The sequence below is a fragment of the Euwallacea similis genome, chromosome 11 (genome assembly GCF_039881205.1).
Source record: "Euwallacea similis isolate ESF13 chromosome 11, ESF131.1, whole genome shotgun sequence".
In the NCBI taxonomy this organism is placed as follows: domain Eukaryota; kingdom Metazoa; phylum Arthropoda; class Insecta; order Coleoptera; family Curculionidae; genus Euwallacea; species Euwallacea similis.
In genome coordinates this window covers 2,665,644-2,690,511 of record NC_089619.1, presented here as the reverse complement: position 1 = coordinate 2,690,511, position 24,868 = coordinate 2,665,644, and the positions used below count along the sequence as shown (strand labels likewise).

The 24,868-nt window shown below is 33.5% G+C and overlaps 1 protein-coding gene across 2 annotated transcripts in view; it reads left to right on the top strand.

Moving 5' to 3' along the window:
- The window catches only part of LOC136412123 (uncharacterized), a 43,156-nt gene extending 18,503 nt beyond the window's left edge, over positions 1-24,653 (top strand). Inside the window, exons 3-9 of one of the 2 annotated variants that reach the window (XM_066395037.1) lie at positions 14,124-14,287; positions 15,185-15,313; positions 16,231-16,394; positions 19,508-19,630; positions 19,756-19,827; positions 22,432-22,653; positions 23,221-24,653. In XM_066395037.1, coding sequence (XP_066251134.1) covers positions 14,124-14,287; positions 15,185-15,313; positions 16,231-16,394; positions 19,508-19,630; positions 19,756-19,827; positions 22,432-22,653; positions 23,221-23,297 — 951 coding nt within the window. In that variant the 3' untranslated portion in view covers positions 23,298-24,653. The remainder of the gene's footprint in view (positions 1-14,123; positions 14,288-15,184; positions 15,314-16,230; positions 16,395-19,507; positions 19,631-19,755; positions 19,828-22,431; positions 22,654-23,220) is intronic. The other variant, XM_066395038.1, reaches the window with a different exon arrangement.
- The last annotated feature ends 215 nt before the right edge of the window (positions 24,654-24,868 follow it).

Below are 24,868 nucleotides of genomic sequence, written 5' to 3'. Positions count from 1 at the left end.
GAAACAAATTCACCTGTTATCTTAATAAACGGCTTAATCACCGCCCTACGTTTACGGTCCACCGCTTGCTGCGAAGCTTTCCTTAACGATCACTGGTTGAAATACTGTTAATTTCCAGTGCATCAAATCTACAACTCATTGACGCTTTTAGGAATCAAAAATATAATTAATTTGTGAAAGTGTTTAGACATGTCGGAATAGAAATTTCTAATACTGTTTCCACAGTAACCATGCAAGCATCATAAAGACCATTTTGTGCATGCTACAGCGTGCTATAATCGTTGATTATGATGCATGCGTAAAAATCAATATTAATACCTAAACTTCAATATCATTATTTCCGCTTCTTTACCTAGCTAACCAGAGCATAAATCAAACTAACAACTGTTTATTACGCAATAATCTCATAAACTATTTAATTGCTTATATTTTTAACAGTAGTGTAAGCACGATCCTGTTATTGCGAATCCGAGCATCTAGTTTAAAACCGTTTAACTGCGGTTCGTACTTGGGCAAACAAACGGCAACAAGATGGAAGATGGTTTTAAAAGAAGAGCAAATATGTAACTGTATATTTGTAAATACAAAGAACTGCTTCAAGAAGTTATTATTGGAAACTATTACCGTTTGCTTGAGATTTAATTCGCTATTTAATAGATCTGGAAGATAAATCATAGGCGGACACAAGACTTCTATTTTCATGCCAATACAAGTCGCATGATCGGAATCGATAGTTAACCATGTTATTAACGGGATAAATTTGCTTTAGATGCAATACAAAAAGATAGTTTATCTTTAAATTGGATAGTCCCCTGTACGATTATAAGTGACGGTCAGTTTACTATGTTCCCATATTTACACAGTGTCCCAGAAACATTGTTACAGATTCATATTGGAGGTCAAAAATAGAGCGATTGAGCTAAATAATTTTTTCTCCAATTTGTAAATTTTCACCGATTTTAAATTATATCCTTGAAATTACACAGAAGGGCATTTTGGATGCGACAAATTCATCTTATCACAAACTCTGATTGATGACCCTACAGTATTATTACTCACAACATTGGACATACACGGGAAATGTACTTTGCAGAAATCGCAAAAACCGTTAGAGACAGGAATTTTTATGCATAAGGCTTGTTTCAACCTACCAGGAAACCGCCTCGGTTCGGTTCAAGAACCCTTCTTGGTAAGTGCATTGCTTATTTCAACCGTTCTGGAATGGTTTCGTGACAGGGTGGAACCAACCAGTTCTGTTCAGAATATCAGAATTTATAAATAATATAAATATATAAAAATTAATTCGATTTTTTGTACGTCGATAAGAAACACTTCTCGCCAACTATCAAGGAACTTTGAAGAGAAAATTTGTATGAATTTGACGTATCCAAAAAAACCTCCTAATAGCAATTTCAAGATTATAAATAAAAAATTGTGAGATTTATTTCTAATTTACACAATAGAAAAATTACTTTAACACCCGGTAGAGTGAAAACAAACCGTTTTTGTAGAAGGCATAGCTCAAGCGCTCTATTATTTGAACTCTTTGTTTACTCATTTGTACCAATTTTTCTGGGACACCCTATAAATGCAATTTGTTAATGTTAAACTAAAACTAATAATAATGAAAACAAATAAGTTCGTCATAAGAAAAATGCGCAAGAGAAACTTCTTACGATAATCTACATTTTAGCACACAATTTAATCACTTTCTACATAGGAATACCTCATATGTAAATGTAAAATGTTATCTATAATTTTGGTACTATACATGCTATACTTGTATTAAGATGCATACTGTAACGCCCCAAACCCCAATCTACAAATCAGACCTCCCATGTCAAGTGGTCTAATTTTTTTGAAATGAACTTTAGACCTGATTTGACTATAGGCATCTTTTCAATATATCTATTTGTTTCGATGTTACAACAAGAAACGCTTTCAATATATTGATGTTTTAAGCTTAAACTAGACAAGAACGCATGCAATAATATAACATGTTATTTATGTAATTATAATATGAGGGTTGTTCAAGAAAACCCTTAACCACCTTGATTTTGCTTTTTAAACAGTTATTACATATTTTAGGCCTCATTCATATACAGGGTGTCTCAAATTCAATGTTACATCTATTATTTTGACAACGCCTGTATATAGAGAGAAAATATTCATACAAAAGGTATTTAGAGACGTATGAAGCTTAATCGTTTTTATATACGTTTTATATACGGAGCGTTAAAATATACGGTGCGTTAAAAATAAGTTATGGGTATAACTTTTGTTTTTTCAAATGGAGCCCCTTGAATACTTGTCAATTTTCCGATTTCCGTTTTAATTCTAGACATTTTTCATATAAGCCACAAGTGGTCCACAGTCAACGATTCACCAATTATAATAATGTTCCAACAAATTTCTGAATTTATTTAGAAGTTTATTATAAATATTATTGAACAAAATTAATTAGGTGCCTATTTACAAATATGGTTTGAAATATTGTCAGTTACGAATGAGACATTCCTCCATTCTCCTATTAAATTCCTTTGAACAAGCGGCCTTAACCATAGTAGCGTCAATGTATGCACAAGCTGTTCTCATCCTTGTTTTTTAACCTTCTATGTTGTGAAAAATAGACAGTATCCTTTAGGTAGCCCCACAAGAAAAAGTTAAGTGGCATCAAATCTGGGCTGCGAGCTTAATGGATTTCTGGTCGCCATTAACTTATTTCCATACGTTGCTTCTAAAAATTCTGTGACCCTCCTAGAAGTGTGGGCAGGTGCAATCATCATTTAGGTGGAGCTATGGCGAAGGCCACTTGCTGAAGGGAATTTAATAGGAGAATGGAGGAATCAAATTGAAAAATTTGTTGAAACAGTTATAATTGGTGAATCGTTAATTGTAGATCATATGTGCTTTATATGAAAAGTGTCTAGAACTGAAACGAAAATTGGAAAATTGACAAATATACAGGGGGTTCTATTTGAAAAAACAAACGATATACCCGCAACTTATTTTTGACACATTCCATATACAAAAATTATTATGCTTCATACAACTCTAAATACCTTTTGTATAAATATTTTCTCTCTACCTACAGGGGTTGTCAAAATAATGGCGGTAACATTGAATCTGGGACACCCGTACAAAAATATGCGATTATCAAGATGTGACATCATTGGTACTTTTTTTTATGGCAACCTAACATTTCGACCGTCTCATGATAAAAAACGTATTTTTTACATCCTAATGGGGAGAACTTATGATGAACCGATGACCGACAGAAAGAAAGACTATTTCATTCAATCGTACATCCAGTTCCTGCATAAGCCTATGGAGTAACGGTCAGGCAAATGCTCTTATTTTCCCCATAGGTCATTTGCATGACTGCCCCACTTGATTTCTACTATCAGAAAAAATTCTGGAAATATTTGATCTATTTTTCATCATGCAAATTTTCAGAGTTTTACACTATCAAAGCTTTTATCTTCCTCGAGACAGCCTCGCAAAGTATGCCCCCATAGAAGATTATATTCCTATAATTCGCATTCCGCATTTGTCTCCTAGTTAAAGCGATTTGTAAACGCTTAGCCTCCATGCAATGCGAAGGTTCCCCAGTGGTACGTGCTCCATTCAGGGAAATTCCTCCAGGATTTTTCATCGAAAATGTCTCAGTGAACTGAAAGGAAGCACCTCCAACTCGCCTAGGGAGAATTAGCAGTAATGTGGATGCAAAGCCCGAGGAATGCCATGACTAGTAACAGGGCCGGCCTTAGCAAGTCTGGCGTCTTGGGCGAAATTTTTAACGCCCCTCTACCTCCAAGAAAAACCGCCATCCAGAAAAGTGCTCTGCCCTTCCTGATTTGCTATCCTGGTCCGTTGCCCAACCTCGCTGCCCTTCAAGGCCAATATAAAACAGTCGATTATTTAACAACTTGCCGAGTTTATTTAACTCGACAGAATCAAAATTGACCAGCAGTAACTACGATTGAGTAACAAATGTTGTGTTATGCAGTATACATTATCAAGGAAATACTCTGTGTGTATAATAAGCTTTTATGTGTGGTCTAATGGGTTGTTAAAATAGTTGTCGAACTAGTCGTTCACCAAATTCCAGCTATCTTTATCAAAATTAGGATTTGTCGAAGTGCTGTAGACCCTAAAAATATCTGGCAAATGCCTCAGTTTTATCTATGTGTAACGTTTTATTTGACCTTCGTCGCTTCTATCAATGGTAATTACTTTTTTTGTACCATGATAGCTTCTTTATTTTTGCCAGCAATATTTGCCTTTACCTTTGGGATGCTTTCAACCATTTATCATATCGACTTTGGTCTATCAACGTCTTTATCAGCACCGGCCTCATGGGATGAAGGTGGGAAGGGGTTAGGAGTTTGGGCTATGCCCCAGGGCGTCAAATCAGGAGGGTCAGGGAACTGTTTTGGTTGGCGGTTTTTCTTGAGTAAGGTAGAAATTTCGTTCAAAACGCCAGACTTGCTAAGGCCAGCCCTGGTCTGTATACTTTTCTTTAGGTGTTAAGTGTTTCTTTAGTTTATTATCTTGTATTTGTAGAGTCTATACCGCTCTCTTTTAAGTTTGATCAATCTCAATATAAATTTGAGCGATGTTTTTATGTAAGAATTGTAAGGCATTCATAGCTCGATTACTGGGAAATATCATTCATTAAAAAATACCGATTAGTTAGGCGATAAAATATTTGGCGTATTGGCAAATTGGCTCATAAAGTATTATCACGCAGGCCGCAGGAAACGGATCGCGATATAAATGGATATATCGATGTAGTCATACAGATTGGCCTTATCAAAATTCAGAACGAGACATACTGCGCTTTCCTTCAGTCGAATAATGTCATCACTTCCACGATAAGTCACTTAACGCAGGTTTTTGCGTTATACAAACTAAATCAAAAACGAAGAAAACTTAAAATCGTTTTAGAAACAGCTTTCAACTGGTCATTAAATTTAAATTTAAGTTAAAGCTAATAGCTGATAAAAGAAGCACTATAGGGTGTGTTCCTTACCGCCGGGCTAATATTTCAGGGTGTGATTCTTCAGGTCATTTTATAAAGAAAAGTTCGTATGAACATATGTTCGCAAATTTTTAGTTATAGGGTGTTGAAATTTTCATTTTAAAATCGGTATACATATTTAAATTTCTTAGAAAATTCTTTAGATATTACTTCCAATTTTGTAAGTTAATATCACATAAAACCTTGCATTTTATTAAGAATGCAGAAGATTCTATGTCATTATTATATATTTTATAGTTTGTTATAACAGAGTTTTTTCATTCAGGATCACCAGCCTGTTTAGAAAAAAATATTACCGCAAAAAATATCAATGGTGTACCACTTTTCGTAAATAATATCGGAATATACATACAGTGTGACCCACTTAAGAGCGGGACACCCCTGTAAAATTTTTATTTGTGGTTCGATTTTGATCATTTTTTTATATGTTGTAGGGCATCAAAAACTCTATTTTGTGACAAGTTCTTGTTACGCTCGCTTAAAATCTAAGGTCTACTTTGCCCCTTTCTTATGACGAAATTTTAAGAAAAGACATTAGGGAATTTTTTATTTTAAATTTAGCTTCAGTAATAACTTTAGAATTATTCAAAATGGCTGTATTTCAAATTTCGTTAAAAAATGTTTATCCATAAAAAAGTTGTAGAACAATTAAATTTTATTTAATTTAAATTAATTAATGATTCAATGTGAAAAAAAAATTGTAACGAAAAGAGATTTAATTCATTTTAAAAAACACTTGCTTCGATTAAGCTACCGTTCAACTGGATACATTTCTCGTATCTTCTTCTAGTATTACTCATTACTTTTCTGAGAGATAAGGGAGTAATTTCTTCACAGGCGCGTCTCAACCTTATGCATAGTTCTTCTCTATTTCTGGGGCGGTTTTTATATACTTTTTGCCCAAGAGTACCCCACAAAAAGAAATCTAAAGGGGTCAGGTCCGGTGATCTGGGTGGCCATTGTATTAATGGACTATTCCGTCCGATCCATTGATTGGGAAAGTTTGTATTTAGCCACTGCCGAACAATTTTCGCGTTATGTATAGGACTTCCATCAAGTTGAAAGTACATGTTACTTGTGTATAATAGTGGAAGATTGTCAATCGCATTGGATAATTCATTTCTCAATAGTTCTAAAAAACTTGCAGAATTCATATTGCCCTCAAGAAAAAATGGACCGATAAGTTTGTCATAGATTATTCCACACCAAACATTTACTTTTTGGGAATATTGACTTTTGCAGTTGATAATCCAGCGTGGATTTTCATGAGACCAAAATCTACAATTCTGTGAAGAAACTATCCCGTTAGTAGTAAATGTAGCTTCGTCACTAAATAGAATACATTTTAGAAAATTGTTGTTATCTTGATACTCCCCTTGCGCCCACAAACAAAATTCCAATCTTCTGTTCTTGTATTTAATGACAAGGATAAAACAAGTGACTTAACTATGTTTATTGGATCCGTACTCAGCCAACTTGACCAAAAATTATTACATCCAGATGGTTCAATAAATTTAAAATTGGATTGTTCTACAACTTTTTTATGGATAAACATTTTTTAACGAAATTTGAAATACAGCCATTTTGAATAATTCTAAAGTTATTACTGAAGCTAAATTTAAAATAAAAAATTCCCTAATGTCTTTTCTTAAAATTTCGTCATAAGAAAGGGGCAAAGTAGACCTTAGATTTTAAGCGAGCGTAACAAGAACTTGTCACAAAATAGAGTTTTTGATGCCCTACAACATATAAAAAAATGATCAAAATCGAACCACAAATAAAAATTTTACAGGGGTGTCCCGCTCTTAAGTGGGTCACACTGTATGTATGTAGAGACGCTACTGATTGAACAATAGAATTACTTTTCTTATTTAAAATACGGAGTTTTATGTGATATTAATATACACCAAAATTGGAAGTAATATCTAAAGTTCTATCTGAGAAATTAAAAAATAACAGTTTGAAAAGAAAAAATTTTAACACCTTGAAGATAAAAAATTCGGGCCATTGCGGATATATGTTCATGTGAACTTTTTTTCATAAAACTACCTAAGGAATCACACCTTGAAATATTAGCACGACATTAAGGAACACCCTGTATAACAAATCACCCTGCACATAATGCACTTACATGAGTCGTTTTCCTTGGTATATCACACATATAAATATCGACCTCCTCGGTTACTAATATACATTAAAATAGTAGCATAATTCCATTTGACCGCAATGAAGTTGTTGTGATAATAACACGACGGTATATTTATTGTTTATCACTATAAGAATGGTACCATACTGATAAGACAGGAAGGAAGTGGAAACGTATATATTGAACTCGATGATTCTAAGAAATTTGCATGCGGTTTGGAAATAAACATGTTCTGAGATAATTTAACTGACCATTTCCTTGTACGTAATTTAATCGAAAGTACGAAAATACTAGACAGCTGCCCTTTGGAGCCATTTGCTAATAAGGGCAGATCTTTGAGGTATATTTATACACGCTCGAGGTATTTTCAGGTATTTTGATGTGCAAAAATTCATCAGCCCCTCAAATGCCTCCCGTTTGTCTCTCAGTATCCTTATAAAGATCCTAGAATTATACCTAGGAGGACCCTTCGCTAATCTTCCATACTATTCTAATAAATGAGATTTGATTAATGTTTTCATTTTCTAACTCTATACAAAACTGCAAGGAAACTATAAAAATTAAAGTGCTGATATAAGAAACGGAATCTAGAAATTAACTTGACGAAGCAGCCACTCAGAAATGACCAGTCAGTTTAAACTTGACCTGGAAAACTGACTATTACTATATACCAATCCCCGGCGAATTATTGATCACTATCGATAATTTTCACTAATGCAATTATCGTTAATGATTAATAAGTAATAGTTTACATCAGTGCAATTATCGCGGGTTACTATAATAGGTGGAACGAAAATTATCGATAATTTTTGGGAAGTTTTCCGAAAGGAAACTAAGTTCAATAAGAGTACGATTGCACGAGTATCTTTTTCACTTTATATTGTATGATTGTGAAGTTTTCAAAAATTATAGATTTATTTTCGGTGCACGAGTTTAAAAAGAGGATTTCATTAATCGTGTCCTCTAATATTAATCCTCGGTAATTTACGTTGTAATTCGTCAGTGATTGATGCAGCGCAACAATGAGAAACTAATGCTCTACAATGTAAACTAACAAACTGAAATGGATTTTCAATCTTACAACCGTATCTTCAAGGGCGTGCTTCATGAAATTCTTTTCTTTTATGCAATTTGTGCAACGAAAATTAATCTATAATTTTTGCACATTTTACACACACCCTTCCAACTTAAATTGGAAAAGACGCTCGTGATCTTTTCCACTTTATTTGCATTTATACAAATTTTCTAAAATTTATTGATATTTTTATTGCACTTATTTTATTAGTTCCGGAAATTGTAATTTTCCAATTTTGACAAGTAAACTACGAGCACGTGGAAAATAATTTGAGAGTACGTGTGAAATAAACTAGGGGCACATAGATAAGCGTAGTGTTCATAAACGAATAATTGAGGAAACGAAGCGAAAACTGAGATTTGGCTTTGAAATATGAATCGTACTCAACGCGAACAGAATGAAAAAAATGTAATCGGGTTGATGAAAAAAACCAAAATAAAAAAATTATGATTTATAAGCTTCTTTTGAACTCGGTATTATTCGAGTATACAATGTTAATATGTTCTTCAGGAAACAGTCACAATTTCTCCAAAATATAAATCAATAAACAGTTTTCAACAATTGTCCGCATCCACTAGGCTGACCACCACGTATTAAATGACCAGATGTATTTCAGATTTTTCACTAAAATTCCATGAGTAATTTGTATCAAATTAAATTAACTTGAAGTGGGCCTAAGAAACCTGAAAGCAGACACCTTCATTTCTTAACTCACTTAACAATTGGTATTAGTAATAACAATGGTTGCTGTAGCATAGCTCTACAGGTATGGGGCGCAACTTAAATATCTCTAAAATATGTAATAATTATATGTAACATCTGAAGTAATATTGAAAGTGCCATTTTTTTGCAATTTGTTGATTTCTTAACCTACTTCGAAATTAGAAAACATCACGTATGCAACTCATTAGGAGATAATATCTTGTGTAATTTGTATCACATACAGGGTATCCCAGGATATATGGGAAATCTTTTGGATTTATCTATCATAGTTCCTGAAATATCCGTAAATAACTGAAAAAATGCTATTGAAAAAAAATTCTACCATGCAAACTGCCCATCCGATTTTGGTTACTGACATTTCTTGTTATGGCGCTTCACATGATATTGACAGATCTTTTCTGCACCTTCTAGATCTTGCACATTGATAATCAACTTTTCATTTTCTTATAAACGTCATATTGGAATTTTACACCACACTTCGATATTTACAGTTATAAAAAGTGCCCAGAATACTCATCTCTTTGCAATTATAATGCAATTAATGTTTTGGCTCAAGTAGAATAAGTATGTCAGTAATCCTTAACCCCCCCCCCCCCCCCTCGGATGGGTACTTTTCGCGGTAGATTTTTTTTTAATTACATTTTTACAGTTTGTTATAGATATTTCAGGAACCATGACAGATAAATCCAAAATCGAAATGATTCCATAATGAGCATTGTTAAAGTGGCCACCCTATATACAGGAATTCTACACGTTATATAATACAATGCATTTCGTAACTGGTTACATAAATAAATATTCTAGCTACTTACATTCTACAATCGAAGAAATCATCGTCTGAATTTATGTTTCTGAATGACCAACATGTTCTGTCGAAGGGCATTAGCATTATTAGAGGGTTTTGGGCTATTTATCTGACTGAACAATAGCTCTAATTTTCTTGGGATGAATAATTCACTGCCGCATATACATTCGCTCCCTAGACATTTCATTATGAAACTGTTATACTCGCTTACCTTTGTTCAAGCCTGTACCGAGTACAGTATAACGCCCCTGGCAATAATTGGGTATTGTGCCCTTACTGTGCCATTTAATAATTTTGCGCCTAATTAAGATTTAGTTGGAAATAACTTAGTTAGGCGTCATAAGTTAGATGCATAAAAAAATTTTCTTTGGGAGAAACGGTTTGATACGTATGTACAGGGTGTCCAGATTTGATTGTCCCTGCCTCTCAGTTTTACTGAGCATTGAATTGAATTTAATGATGAACATGTGTAATTTTTTTGAGAAATGAGCGAAGGCATGTACAGGACTATATTTCCGATTTGATATTTTAAATACACGATTGTAGCTCAGGAAAGTAAGAATGTAGTCAGAGAGGTATTGTGACGTGAAAACCAGTGACCTCGCTAATTTTCTTCTATTCATCGCTTTCGCCAAAATAAAAAATATTATTAAAAAGAAAAAAAGTTCTTACTTAGGGATTTCTCGAAATCTCTATACGAAATTATTCAAAACAATTAATTATATACAGGACATATCTAATAATTGGTTATTTCCCTAAGTCATACAGGGTGTCACTTATCATCATGGAGATATTTCAAGGGGTAATAGTACTCTAAAAAATAATAAAAAATGCTAATAGACCTATAGTCAAAAACACACCATTTTCGATATACACGGTGGCAAAGTTTCATATTTTTTTCATATTTTAAATTTTTCTCACGTATGTCTTGAGTTAAATTTTTAAAATTTCGTACACATATTTTTTTAAACCCTCTACAACAAAATATCAAAATCGTCGGTAGCCCTATATAGGGCGTTATGTTTTTTGGGTGATGTACTATTTCATGCTTTGCATCTTCTTTTTGGAACACCCTGTATGAATTCTGCATGATCTTTCAATTATTTAACTTTCTGGGTCTCGTGCAATATTTTGGTATCTTTCATCGTTTTAGTGGAATTTGCAAAAACATCTTTCGATGCAAGTTATGAATGTAAAGAAAATAAGGGAAAAAAACCATCCAACTCAGTTCTCAACAGTCTGAAGCAATTCGTAACATTTAATCAAATTTCTTAAAATAAAAATAAATCTAAGCAAGAAGAAGATTATAAAAAATGTAAAACTATGCTAACCTGTACATCGAAAATGGCACGATTTCGATCATGGGTCTATAAGATTTTTTAAATTATTTTGTAGAGTACTATCGCTTCCAGAAATATCTCCATGATGTTACGTAATAGCCTATGTTGTAGAGAATAATGGACCACTCTATCGGGTTCTACAATAAATTGAGAAAATCTCTCAAATATCTTTTTTACTTTTAGTTTGCTCTGAAACGATAAGTTATTTACGAGGAGGGTCCCAAAATGACAAGTTTCCAAAACCATCTAACAATATAAAACCTAAAAGTACGATCGAAAATGTGTTTATGCCTTCGTTCGTTTCCACACCCTTCGCTCCTATGCATATTTATATGTGCGTTCCGTCGAATGTCGGTAGGCACTAATTTAGAAGGCCTAATTTCAAATCAGAAAACGTAAAGAGTTGCCTGCAGTATTGCAAATGTAAAATACAACGGACTTTTTCCAATATCATTTCGAAGGTAATCTCGTAAATTTCTGCTAAAAGCCTAAGCAAGAACGAAAATATTTATCCGAGGTGCACTATATAGCGTGCAGGCTTGCATTTTCCGATAAAATAATCATGACTTGAAAAGGGGGATAAGATTCCCATAAATTTTGTTTTTTTTAAGCGGTGGGTAACTAATGCTTTTTGAACTTCGCTGTCTCAACTAAAATCCTGTTTTACTTAATGAGGTCTCTACCCAAAAATTATACTATCTAGAAAATGTTCGCTGTTTCTAATGTACAGGGTGTAACATGTCATCACGGAGATATTTCAGAAAGCGATAGAACTCCGCAAAATAATAAAAAAATGCTGATAGGCCCACGGTCAAAAATGCGCCATTTTCGATATACAGGGTGGCAAAATGTCACAGTTCTATACTTTTGTTTTTTAACATTTTGTTGTAGATGATCTTAAAGAAAATAGGTGTACGAAATTTCAAAAATTTAACTCAAGGCATATATGAGAAAAGCGCAAAATATGAAAAATATTTAAAAATTTGTCACTCTGTATATGGAAAATGGTGCATTTTTGTCCACGGAGTTATTAGAATTTTTTAAATTATTTTACAGAGAACTATCGCCCTCTGAAATATCTCCATGATGATATGTTACCTCTCGTATATCCTCTAACATCGAGCTTAGGACTACTTCGTCTAATGTGTAGCAAATAGGTACGTACAAGATATGTCCTAAAGGTACTGACTTGCCAGTTGATCTCACTATAGTTCTACGGTTCTACGCGATTATAATTTCTGTGGTACCAAAAGGTTAAAATGGTATTTCTAAAGATATCAATCGGTATCCTTCTCCAACATTTCAACCAAAAGTTCTCCCTAAGGCGACCCTTAGAACGAATGAAATGCAGTGATTATTAGAGCATGTTATTACATTATCTTCTGGGGTTAGTAAATATAGCGCCGGCCACGAAAATAATGAAAGTTCGATATAATGATTATTGCAACCGCATGTCTTATTAATTAATTATTCTCCGAAACGCTCGAATTTAATCATCGCATGACCAGATTTTGAATCAATTCGATTATCCACTAACGGTACTGTAATAATCGAAATATTCCAAAGTTAAGTATTTGGTAATATTGTTTTATTCAATTTTGATTATTCAGTTCGTAGCAACGCTCTAAATAAGGTTTTAATCACTAATTATTTTTAAAAAATTTAATCCACTAATATTGTGTAGCGAACTGATTACATTTTCCGAAATCAAATGTGATAGAAATTTAAATTTGCCCGTATTACAATACGTCTAAATATGAATAATAGTCTATTATGCACCAAGGTCGTGCAATACTTTATTATGGCCCGAACGTCAAGTTCACGGCCTTAGACACCTAGCGCTGAGAGATTTAAGACTTCTGGGTCATAACTTCTTCACAACCGCGTGACTTCTCAACCGTGAACGTATGTTTATTATTTCCCATGGTCAATTTTATAAAATTGCAATAAAACTTACCTAAATTACGTATAAATTAAATCAAGAGCACAAAAAGCCAACGTATATTAAATCATAATGTCGACGATGACACTTCGTTTGAGATTAATCTTCATGGTAATCATAAATAAAATAGCAATAATAATGATGACAACACTGTAACTGATTAGCACGCTAGGTGAATAATGAGCAATATACGTGTCACTATCAACTTGTCATTTAACAGTTTTAGAAATAGAAAAATAGCGAGAAAATGTACTTCACCGTCAATCAACCGAGCCAATAATGGTGCCTTTTCAACCCCTTTGAATTTGTCTTTCGTAGTTAGGTGTAACACGTATCTTGTAAACTGTTTGAAAAAGAAACAAAAGTAGACAATGTTAATTACGGTATTTTCATACAGCCTTTAAATTTGTTGTTGATAGAAATTCTTCAATGATACGTATGGTGTGATCCCTATAATGAAATACTACATTTCTTTTACAACTTTTTCTTTCTGCCAAGTAAACTTATTTGATAGCGAAGTTTCGGCATTTGTTTAAAAAACATGTTTTGTTCTTCATCCAAATTCATAATTCTTCCCAAATTGTATTTTATCAAGGCAAAAAAAAATTATTTGCTCTTAATGACTGAATTGACGTGATCTTAACGGAAAGATAGACACTTTCATATACTACTTATCATAAAAGTTGCAACACCTAGAACGAATGCATTAAATTTAACGAAAATTGGTGTACGTACTTAGTTGGAGGTAATAGAATCGATCACATTTTATGTATAATGCCGTGTATTACATACAGGAAGTGTCAGAACTAGTTCCTATAGCATACATTCAGCGTATTGGAATTGTGCTTTTCCAGCAAAATAATGCACAGCCACATATTGCCCGTGTAACTATGTCTCATCTATAACATTGCAATGTTAATGTTCTTCCTTGGCCTTCACGCGCTCCTGATCTTTCCCCCCTAGAACATGTACGGAACATGATAGAAAGAAAACTCACGACCTGTTTCTTTCCGATTTTTATCTGTACAAATGTTTCATATTGTTACAGTCTCTGCTGTCAACCAGCAACTATGGAAAAGATTCAACCCATGCCATTAAAAGGGGTTTGTTGTGGCAGCAAAGAGATAAACTCTTTAGCCGATGGAAAGAAAGATACTTCATATTAACCAGAGATTATCTGCACTGTTTCAGAAGGGCTTCAGGTGCAGACAGGTAATGCAATAATTTACATTACATTATTTCGAACAACAAGAGTAATTTTGTTAAATTTATAGTTTAATTGTGACCATTTTGCTATTACCATAAGGTATAGTATACCAGCGATAGGTGCTTAATTAATTAATGAGAAATGAACGAAGCGCTGTATAATCGGTAATTATACCGTATATAAATTTAAGTAATTTAATTAATTATGAAATTCTTAATTTGACAGTTAATTTTTAATAATTACATTAAGACACAAGTTTCATAAAGCAGCTCATTGTCGCATGAGTTCACGTTTGTGAAGTAAGGAGCGAAACGACAAGTGTTGCTGTTGCACGTGTGAATCAGTGAGCCTTATGAAACGTGTATTGTTTCTATTGAGTAACACATTTATATCAATAATAATTAATTAAAATGTTGTCGCCCCTGACAAACGCCTTCAAGCGCTGTTTAATGTAAAGGTGAAATGTGACAAATTGCTTATTTCGCTGGTAGGTGCGGTTATTTGAGATTAGTAAGACGTGTGTTTGGGATTAGTAAGACATTTACTTTGGCTGTATGTATTACCCACCTCAAAGAGTACCATACTGAAGAATTCTCCATTCCGCTACAGTTTTACCGTCATAATAGTCGAACACTGACCAGAAATATACAGACGTCAATACCCCCCAACAAGTGGAAAATGAAGCTCCTCAGTCGACTATGAAAATCTCACAGAAGTTTGAAATAATTTTTGGGGCTCATCTATCTATTGCGCACCACGTACTATTTGCGTCATTCATAACGCATGCCCAGTTGCTTTTCGTACATTATCTGAAGATTGCATTAAAAAGGATATAGAAAAATAATCCTATTTTTTGCTGGTAGAAAGAGTATGTCTGATTTCGTTTTTCTATACATTTTCAGGATCTCTGAGATGGGTCAGTTTCTTTTTAAAGTTAAATTAGTTGATGTCGACAAAGTGGAGTGGGAAAATAAGAAGACCTACAGTACTGTTGCTCTAGTAGTTGGGAGAGATGGAAAGATATATCTCAGGTAAGTACAAACCTGAAAAAGAGATCTCATTTGATTTGTTGGAAATTAAGAAAATTTGAAAACGGTACAGGCAAAATTGAAGTCATTATCAGCTTCCTTGTCGTTTTGTAAGCACCTAACCATAGTACCTAGTACCGAACCCAAAAATTCAGTGTCAAATTTTATTAGATTTAATGATTGATCCTCATAAGCATAAAAATGATAGACGTCACGTAATTCCATTTATGAAAAACGCCTTTAGTGGTTATAATATGTTCGACACCAATAGAACGGCTTGTTTTTGTTAAAGTGCTAGTTGGGCAGTCGTTTTTATGCTCATGAAAATCCAGCATAAATATACAAAATTTTATAGTCAGATAATCATATATTTATCATGTACCTAATGAAATTAACCATTTGATCAATTTCTAACTTCATTCTTTTGTCAAATTTGACCTCTGTCACTGTCAATTATTTATACAAGGAAAGAGTATCTGCTTTAAAGTTCATGGCAAACCGAGATTTTTAATAAATATTAATAGAACATATACATAGTCGACTGTATGCAGGGAGCTCATGATTATATAGATCAAGTTTGGAAATATTGCTTATTTAAAAAATGTGACTTCTTTTAAATGAGAACGACAGGATGCGCACTTTTATACAGATTCCGTGTATTTTGTAATCAAGAAATTTTTTGAACTTAATTAAAATTCGTAACTCATCTAAACAAATTAACGGGGACTGTGGATAAGACAAATCTAGAATATTCTGAACTTCCTATCTTGGAAACAATAATTCCTTTTTAAGCCATAATCTCCTGGTGAAACTTTGGAAAAAACTCCGGCCACAATCTCTACCCTAAAGAAACACTATTATAGTAATGTTTTATCTATTACGCATATACATATGGTAAAATAGCGTGTTTTGTATTATAGGGCTCCTGACGGCTTAGAAGATTGGTTCGAACTCTTAGAAGAGTGCATGTTAACCAGCAAAGAACGGCGTAAAGCCCTGAGAAACATCCACGATGGAAGACCAAGAAACAACAACAACCTCACCGCCTCCTTAGATGAATGGCTGGCTGCTCGTCAGAAATCCCGTAAGTAATATCAGAAATTTTCTAATTTGACTACATGTAGGGGTAAAAACACAAAACTTCTCAAAGCAAAAAGTTTTAAAACAGTTCCATATCTCGTACATATTGTTATCAATGTACAACGCTAAACTTGCTTTGGGTCAAATATGATGAAACAAGGTTTTACGATACTATTATTTTGGCCATAAACCCATTCATTATAGTCCTAGTACAATAAGCTAGAGCTATTTTAGTAACGTAAAGTGGGTGAAATATTATTATACTTTACTGTAGTCCTGACAATGAGCGAATATTTTCAAATTTTTGCGTTAACAGGTGATTAGGGTAATAGGGGGTCCGGAAATAACGTTGAAATATTTTGAGAAGTGATTCTAGAGATTAAAATAATAAAAAAAGTTCTTATAAACGTACCCCAAAAATTGCTTCTTAATGGGGCTAGTACCCCTTAAAGGGGAAGTCTGAAGATAATTTTTCCGCAATATTTTCGAAACGGTTTGCGCTAAAATTATGAAATTCAGTGTACTTTAATAAATTGGAATAGGAAAACTTTTTCATGTTAATAATTGCAGATTTTTAATCAGGGGCGTCACGTACAGCGGGTCCCCTACGTAAATGTTGCCCTAAAATTTTATTTGTGACATTTTTTAATTTTTTAAATCAAATTACTGAATCGCAAATATTTTTAAGTAAAAAAAGTCCTCTAATTTCATCTCGTTAAGAAAGACCGCTTTCCAGAAAAATGAGTTTTTGTGAACGATTACATGGACTTCGAAATCTATGAAGAAAAGAATTAGATTACGCATTGTGATGAACGAAGGCCATTTTCAACATTTGTTATGAATAAATAATAAATCCTTAATAATATTGGTCTTGTTATTGTTGGCTAATAAAAAATATTACCGTTACAAGGGTGTCTACTGTGTTTATAAGATGCATTTCGATGTTCATGTAATCGCGTATCCGTTCGTAAAAACCCATTTTTCTGAAAAACGGTCCATTCTAAAGAGATGATTACCTTTTATAAGAAGAAATAAGATTAACTTTTTGGCTTAAAAATATTTGCGATTCAGTGATTTGATTTCAAAAATTTTAAAATGTCACAAACAAGCATTTAGGGCAACATTTACGTAAGAGATCTCCTGTATGTGATGCCCCTGACTAAAATCTGAAATTATTAATACAAAAAAAACTTTCCTATCTCAACTTATTACCATATACCGTACTTTGCAATTTTAGCTTAAACCGTTTCGAAAATATTGCGGAAAAATTATCTTCAGAGGTTCTAACCCCTTTAAGAAGCAATTTTTGGGGTATTTTTATAAGAACTTTTTTATTATTTTAATCTCTAGAATCACCTCCCAAAATATTTCGACGTTATTTCCGGACATCCTGTATAGGAAGTATTTTAATTTTCACTTAAAAGTTAGCAAATTAATATAAAATCAAATATACTCGTAAAACGTTGCACGTAATGAAGTTTTCTTCGATTAATTCATTAAGAAGCTCGCTTGCAAGCGCGCTCGGTGATAAACTGGTTCGTCTCATAAAACTAATACTTACTGATTGCATAAATGACTTGTTTACAGTAATTGTTAACAATAATAATAAATATTTTATTAACATTATTGGAATAATTATAAGGCTAGAGCAGGAAAAATCCCACGCAATTATATAAAGCATAATCTTAAAATTTATCATAATTCATCATATCAAGATGACTGTTATTCTTTGATTTTATACTTGTATTTGTACGTAAATTTCTGTGTGCTGAGTATGTGGCTTAAAGCAAAAAGCAAATGATCCATTTGTAACGTCCAGTGGAAGGTCGGCTGAAGCACGTAAGAAAATCGTAAAGAAAGTAAATGCTACGGAGCTACAAAGAAAACTAAGTTCCTAAATATTTCATTATTTTGTAATTTCTGTTTTCAGGGACGTAAATCTGTTTTGCTGAATTTTGCATTTCTGTTACTCCGAATAAAATTTCTATTTCCGCTTCATATTTCATGGATTTCGGGTCTGGAAAGCCCAATACTTTTATTCCTCGCTGCAAGGCTAGCCAGACAGCTCTACTCTTCTTCGTATATTATCGATTAAGTTTTTGTCTGTCTGCATCTACAGTCTAATATCGGCCACGAAATATAAAGAGTTTGAAATATTGAAGAACATTTTCTATTTTTATGAATATCTGTAATTTGCGAGGAAAAATGTTTCTAAACGGATAATACAAAGAACCAATGACCATTAAGCCGACAATATACGGAGACATGACTTAATAGATAGATTGGAGGGACAGAGTGCTGCTAACGCCCTTAACCTGATATACAGGGTTAGACACGCAACCCGTTCAGGAGAACATTTTTGCTTTTCCACTGTCGCAGCCCAATGGAATTTAGTTTCAGCCCAGAACCGACCAATTTGGATCCAAGTAAAATATTTCCAAAATGGCGGTACTTCCGATTACACCGGAAGTAGCCACCAACTTCGTTACTTTAAATAGAACCTCCTAATACTTTTGTCGTTTTGGATTTCTCGTAACCTTTTAAGACGAATTTATGTAAAGTGTCTTAAGTCTAAAATTTACCGTTTCTGAGCGATACTGGAAACTTTGAAAATTTTAACAACTGCAAGATCCCACGGAAATCGGCATTGAGCGCTAGCCGCTGCACATTTTTAATTCGATGTTCTGGGGATTAAAGAGGACCTAATAAGCTACGTTTTGACGTAATTCAATTTAACAAAAAGTCGCCCACAACCCCCGAAACATTCCTCCGAAATTGTATGACTTCAAATCTCAATTACTTGCCTATTTCAAATGGGACATCCTGTCCAGAATCGGTTCAAATAACTTTAATAATATTTCATACAGAATGAAATTCTACACTCGAAGATATTTTAAGGTTCAAGGTTTGGCAAATAAGTATTTATAAACAGAACAAATTCTGTTTTGGCCAAAAATGCATCTACTGCCTCTTACAAGGTATCCAGGAAAGCAAGCAAACTAGGTCCCTTGAAGGGACTCATCAAATGTGTTCAAGTCGTCCCAGCAACCCTTTTTATTAAAATAACTTATAGCATTCGTGGCATTTGTGTATAATATCTTATTTTTTTGTTTCCAGCGATGAGACGACTGCTAACTGAAGTTACCTCTACACCCAAGCAAGAAGTTACTCTCAGGCGTAAGAACTGGACATCTAGAGATGACGATTGGGATCATCCAGTGTTGGATAATAGACTATCCCGTAAGTTGTCTCTATATGGTGCTACTCAGCATAGGTGATTTCGCTGATTTATAATATTTTTTTGCTAAAATCAATTTTTTATGCTTTGAAAATTCAGATTTGAGAGTGAATTTATTTATACATAGGAGTTCTGAAAGCAGCAGGCGGAAAGAGGCGTAACTTAAAACGGAAATGGTCATTTGGAAACAGAAGGAGTAGTAAGTCCAAACATGTTAATTTGGGCACCATGGTTTTTGTCCTGTTGCAATTTGTTGTGATATCGGTGCCCATGTATATGTTTTCATTCGTGATGTTATGCCTTTGCGAATCTGATCGCAGCAAAACTAGTTTTGTTTTCACGTATTTTCTTAGGTCGAGAGTGCAATCCAGAGTTAAAAAAACACTAAAAAATTAACGTTGATTTTGGGAGACCGAGGCTGAGATATACATACACAGGGTGTCTTAAAAGTAAACTGCCACATGTTAACCATGAATTCTACGTCGAAAAATAACTCTAGTTTATTATATGTATATGTAGAGTATAGTCCAAAAATGTTTCGATACAGAAATACAAGGTGTTAAAATAAAATTTAAAAAATGCAGACCATTTTGAGCAATTTTTGTAGACCTGTTAGTTTTATTAATTTAAAAAAAATAAATGTTTATTTTAACATTCATTTTAAGTTTTCTAGCCCATAAACTAATTCATTATGAAAATATTTTCTTGTGATGCATAACAGTATTTATTTTTTTCCTCAAAAATGGTGCGTCATATAATAAAATATCAAAGGAGCTATTTCCTTCAGAATGGAACCAAGAATTAAACGAAACAATTTATTTATGGAAAATTCAGCGGCATATTTTTTTTTGTCAAAATACTCAGTGGTGCGCATAGCGTAACGCCACTGCGAGTACTGAAAAATTCTTTAGCATTGCAAAATATTCAGCTTACGTTTCTATCGAAACCACACAAATTTTATTACAATATCTAAAACAATTTTGAAAATAATTGAATTTTTTATATTTTTTCATTTTATTTCAACATCCTGTATTTCTATAACGAAACATCTTTGGACCATAGTTTATATATAAAACTAGGGTTATTTTCTGACATAGAATTCATGGTTAACGTATGACGGTTTAGTTTTAGGACACCCTGTATATTAGTCTAGTTTATGAAAAATCGAGTGGTACTACGGAAATAAATTTGATTGCAGCTGTATTAATAGCGTATAGTGACGGTGGCCAGATTTAATATAGAAATTTAAAAAAAATTTAATATGTCAAAATAACATTGTGAGGTTACAAATTTAGCACATTAAAGTTCAACATTTATCGTTAGATTTCTAATGTCACTCATATGTCAAATTAGATACCGTCGTTAATCATCATTTATACAGGGGGTAAACAATTCATTTTCAAGGCATCATCGGATTTTTAATAAGTAGAAACAGCACATATGCGTAGGAAGATTTCATTCAGTTCATAATAATATGTCATTAGCTTGATTTGTTATATGTATCATATACGAGGATGTTCGTCCTATATTTTCATAAATCCCATTGCAACTTTATTAATAGAAAGAATTTTAAATAGCAAAAAATTGATATTTCTTGCTAAACTTTCAGAATGTGCAGCCAAAAAATGCGGATGAAACTCGGAAATTACACGAACCGCTCCAACATTAAGTTTCTTAAACGGAACACTTTGTATATTATTACATATTTAAGAAGTTTGGAAAAGTTCTTTCAGCGATATATGCATGAGTCTATAACCACATAAGATCAGGGGCGTAACTAGACGTTTTGCCTCTCCTCCAGTTCTGCATTCAATTCAGAGTGCCTCTTATACGGGCGACATTTCGCGGTGCAATGGGAAATGGTCCACATCACCATCGGGCCCCCTCTGCCTTGCGGGAGCCAACGCAGGTGTAACTACATCAGTGATTTAGATGCAAAGTTAAAATTTTTCCAATGGAAAGAGTGGCATGACCAACCACGCTGCAATCATCCACAGTTTTGCAACTAAATTTTTCAATTGGCGCTCCTGTAAATATGAACTTGTTACTTCACTGAAAAGGGTTTTTTTCAGGCTAACTAAATATGGAAATAATAATATACAGGATGTGCAATTTAAAGAAAGGAAGTATTTCATATGTTATTTTGAAGGTTGGGGCAGAAAATTCTAATTTTTGATGATTAAGTTTCCTTCCGCATTTAATAATGAATTTGCAACGGACAACGTAACGATCAAGTCTGTACTCTCCTTTTATGATCATCTGATTGTGAAAACTTGTATTTCATTGGATGTTCGTATAATTGCATGTCATGAAACTAGCGGATGCGAATTCTAAATTTCATTACACCTCAAATATACCTCACACCATTACTTGCCTTTAATGAGGAGAGCTGCAGATGACACTAAATATGCAAGTAAATCACACTGGTCCCGCTTTCTTTCAACTGATGGCAGCTCCTGTTGGCAATTCAGATTGGGACTTAAATCTAGGACATGAAAGTTTTATGTTTCCAAGAGCGAAGGGAGGACATTTAATGATCACGAGAATATAGCATTCCTGTATCTTTGAACAGTAAAAGAGTCGCGATTGAAAGATATAATTGCTGAATCACATACACAAGTCTTCATTCAAACATCAATTGACAGAAAGCGGCTGAGAACGGATTACCGTTTTTAATGAGTTCTGTTACCATTAAAAATTAAACTATCAATCGAATTTGCCCGTTTCGCAAGTAATCGCATCGCTCCTTTTATGAAACATGTAGTATTTTGGTAATTTTTGTAATACATGGTATTTTTTGCAGTACTCACGGATATCGACATTAACGACGTTAATTCGTACGATGACAGCACTTTAGGAGCTCCCTCAGTGACTTCTTACCGAATGAGCAGAGACGTCTTATGTATTCAACCTCCATCACTCAGGCAGTCCGGATCTTTTAGATCTACGAGGGAGAACACCCATTTACCTGCTAAAAGAGTTGCTAATATTCCTGACAGTCAATGTCAGTATATCAAATTTAGAGGTAAGTCTAAAAATTTATCTCCGTATTAATAGACCAATTATTAGCCTTACAAGACCGATAATAGAAAGTTCTCGTGCACTCAACGCTAAGAATTGCCTTACGGTATTTCCGTACCATAAGCAATTACATGTTAGACCATGAAGGCAAGACCTATTTTGTATCTGACTTCAAGTTAAAGCAATAATAAATTAACCACTAGACTTTAAAATTGGCGAAATTTAAGAGGATCACAATGAATGGAAATTTCTTCTTCCTGCGATTTTAATAATCTTGGCTTAACATAACGATACGATAGTATCGCATCGCCCCTCAAGGTTTCAGATAGTGGAAAACGCTAGCGTTGGTGTATCTCATAGCAGACATTGATATCAATTAACGAAATATTTTTCTTCACTTATGCTTAAAATTCTTTATTGAGTAAATAACGTAAGAGGTTAAAACGCGGCGTAGCGGAAGTTTGTAATCAACGAAGTAGGTGCGTTATTAACTTTAAAAGTGATTGCTACTACTTTAGTTAACACATTGCAGCACACAATTTTGCTTTGTTAACTCAAAGATCATTTTCAGAACGTTCCTACAGTGATATTCAGCGCATTCAGAGAAAACCTTGGAAAGCTCTTCCACTAGTCAACCATCATCAGTGAGCAAATACCGAACACCAAAAATTGTAGTAACTTAAGTGCTAATACGTCATCAGCGTTAGCTGTAAGAGAAACGAGATGGAAAATTTTGACGCACTGATACGTGGGCTGTCTATACCAATTAAATTTAGGGATTTCGACGATTATCATGATATACTGCCACATAATATTAGGTTCAGTCATTATTGTTAGTGGGAAGTACTGTGATATCTAAAACGTAAATCGAGTAGTTTGTTGAGAAATTGGACAAGAAACATTTTAAATTTCACAGACATCAAACACCTTCTACAACAACAGTCTTTTCGATATCCTGTACTAGTAGTGTCAAACCAATTTGCCAGCTTTTATTTCTCATAAAAGCACCAAATTGGTTCGTAATATAAGGAAGCTATGTCACTGAATCATTACTATGGATTACTCTATCTGCTTTATAAAAGTTACCTTCCTTAGCCAGTGTTGGCGCTGATTTTAGCATAGCATTAGTGCAATATGTGTTCTTTATAGAATGATTTATTAATTAAATCTACAATTATCTATGTCACAGTTACAGATATGATTTAAGAGTTGTGAGATTTTATTTGTGAGAAACATTTTTGCTGTGCGTTTCTACTACGCAAAACACTCTATTTCAAAAATGGCGTATTTGCTAATGTAAATTAATCAAATTAGACGCATGCGCAGTACTTCTACTTAGAGCATTTATGGATTTCGATTGTCAACTGTTTTAGACTTTATTTCTACCAGTTGCATTATTAGTACGTTTTTTATGGTTTATGTCAGGTGTCACTTCAGGTGTTTGTAGTTCTTGGACAATGAAACTTATTAAAATAACAATTCATGTTGAGAGGTTGACTGATTGGCTGCCTTTTTGGGCATAAATCAGTAAAGCGAATGAATAGGGAATAGAGTAGAGGTTGGTTTAGTTTGTTTTAGTTTAGTTATAGTTAAAGGCAAAGGTAAAGTTTAAATATGCTCAATAAACAAATGCATACACGAAAAGGAGTTTCAAAGAGTTCACTTATGTGCTGAAATAATTTTAAAGTAGAACATTTAAACCAACAATTGGTAATTGCAAATTACCGCAAGAAATAGACAATTTTTAGTTATTTCATTAACAAGTTTTCACAAGGGAGTAAGGTGTGTATTGTGTTCGTACTATTTTATAGCCTCCTACTGAATATCGTAGTAAAATTTAATTTGTTTTCTAAATGTAATGGTTTTTCTTAGAACGGTTGAGGCGTTGAGTTTGACTCCCGTACATGGGTAAATGATTATATAAAAAAATAACACACAAAGAACATCTTTCTTGATACTATATGTAATCGAAATTTTGTACAATAAAAATATTCACATGGAAAACTATTTTTAACAACATAAACATGAAATAATAATTTAATTCGTTAATAAGTTAATAGAACAGTAATGGTTAAAAATGCAATAAATGCGAAACTACAAAAATCAGTACCGTAAGATAGAAATAATATACAATTAAAGTGGTACACTTTACCGACATGTTAATGGTATACAAAAACCGAAAGTTAATATCCGTTGTTTATACCAAAGAATATTTAAAG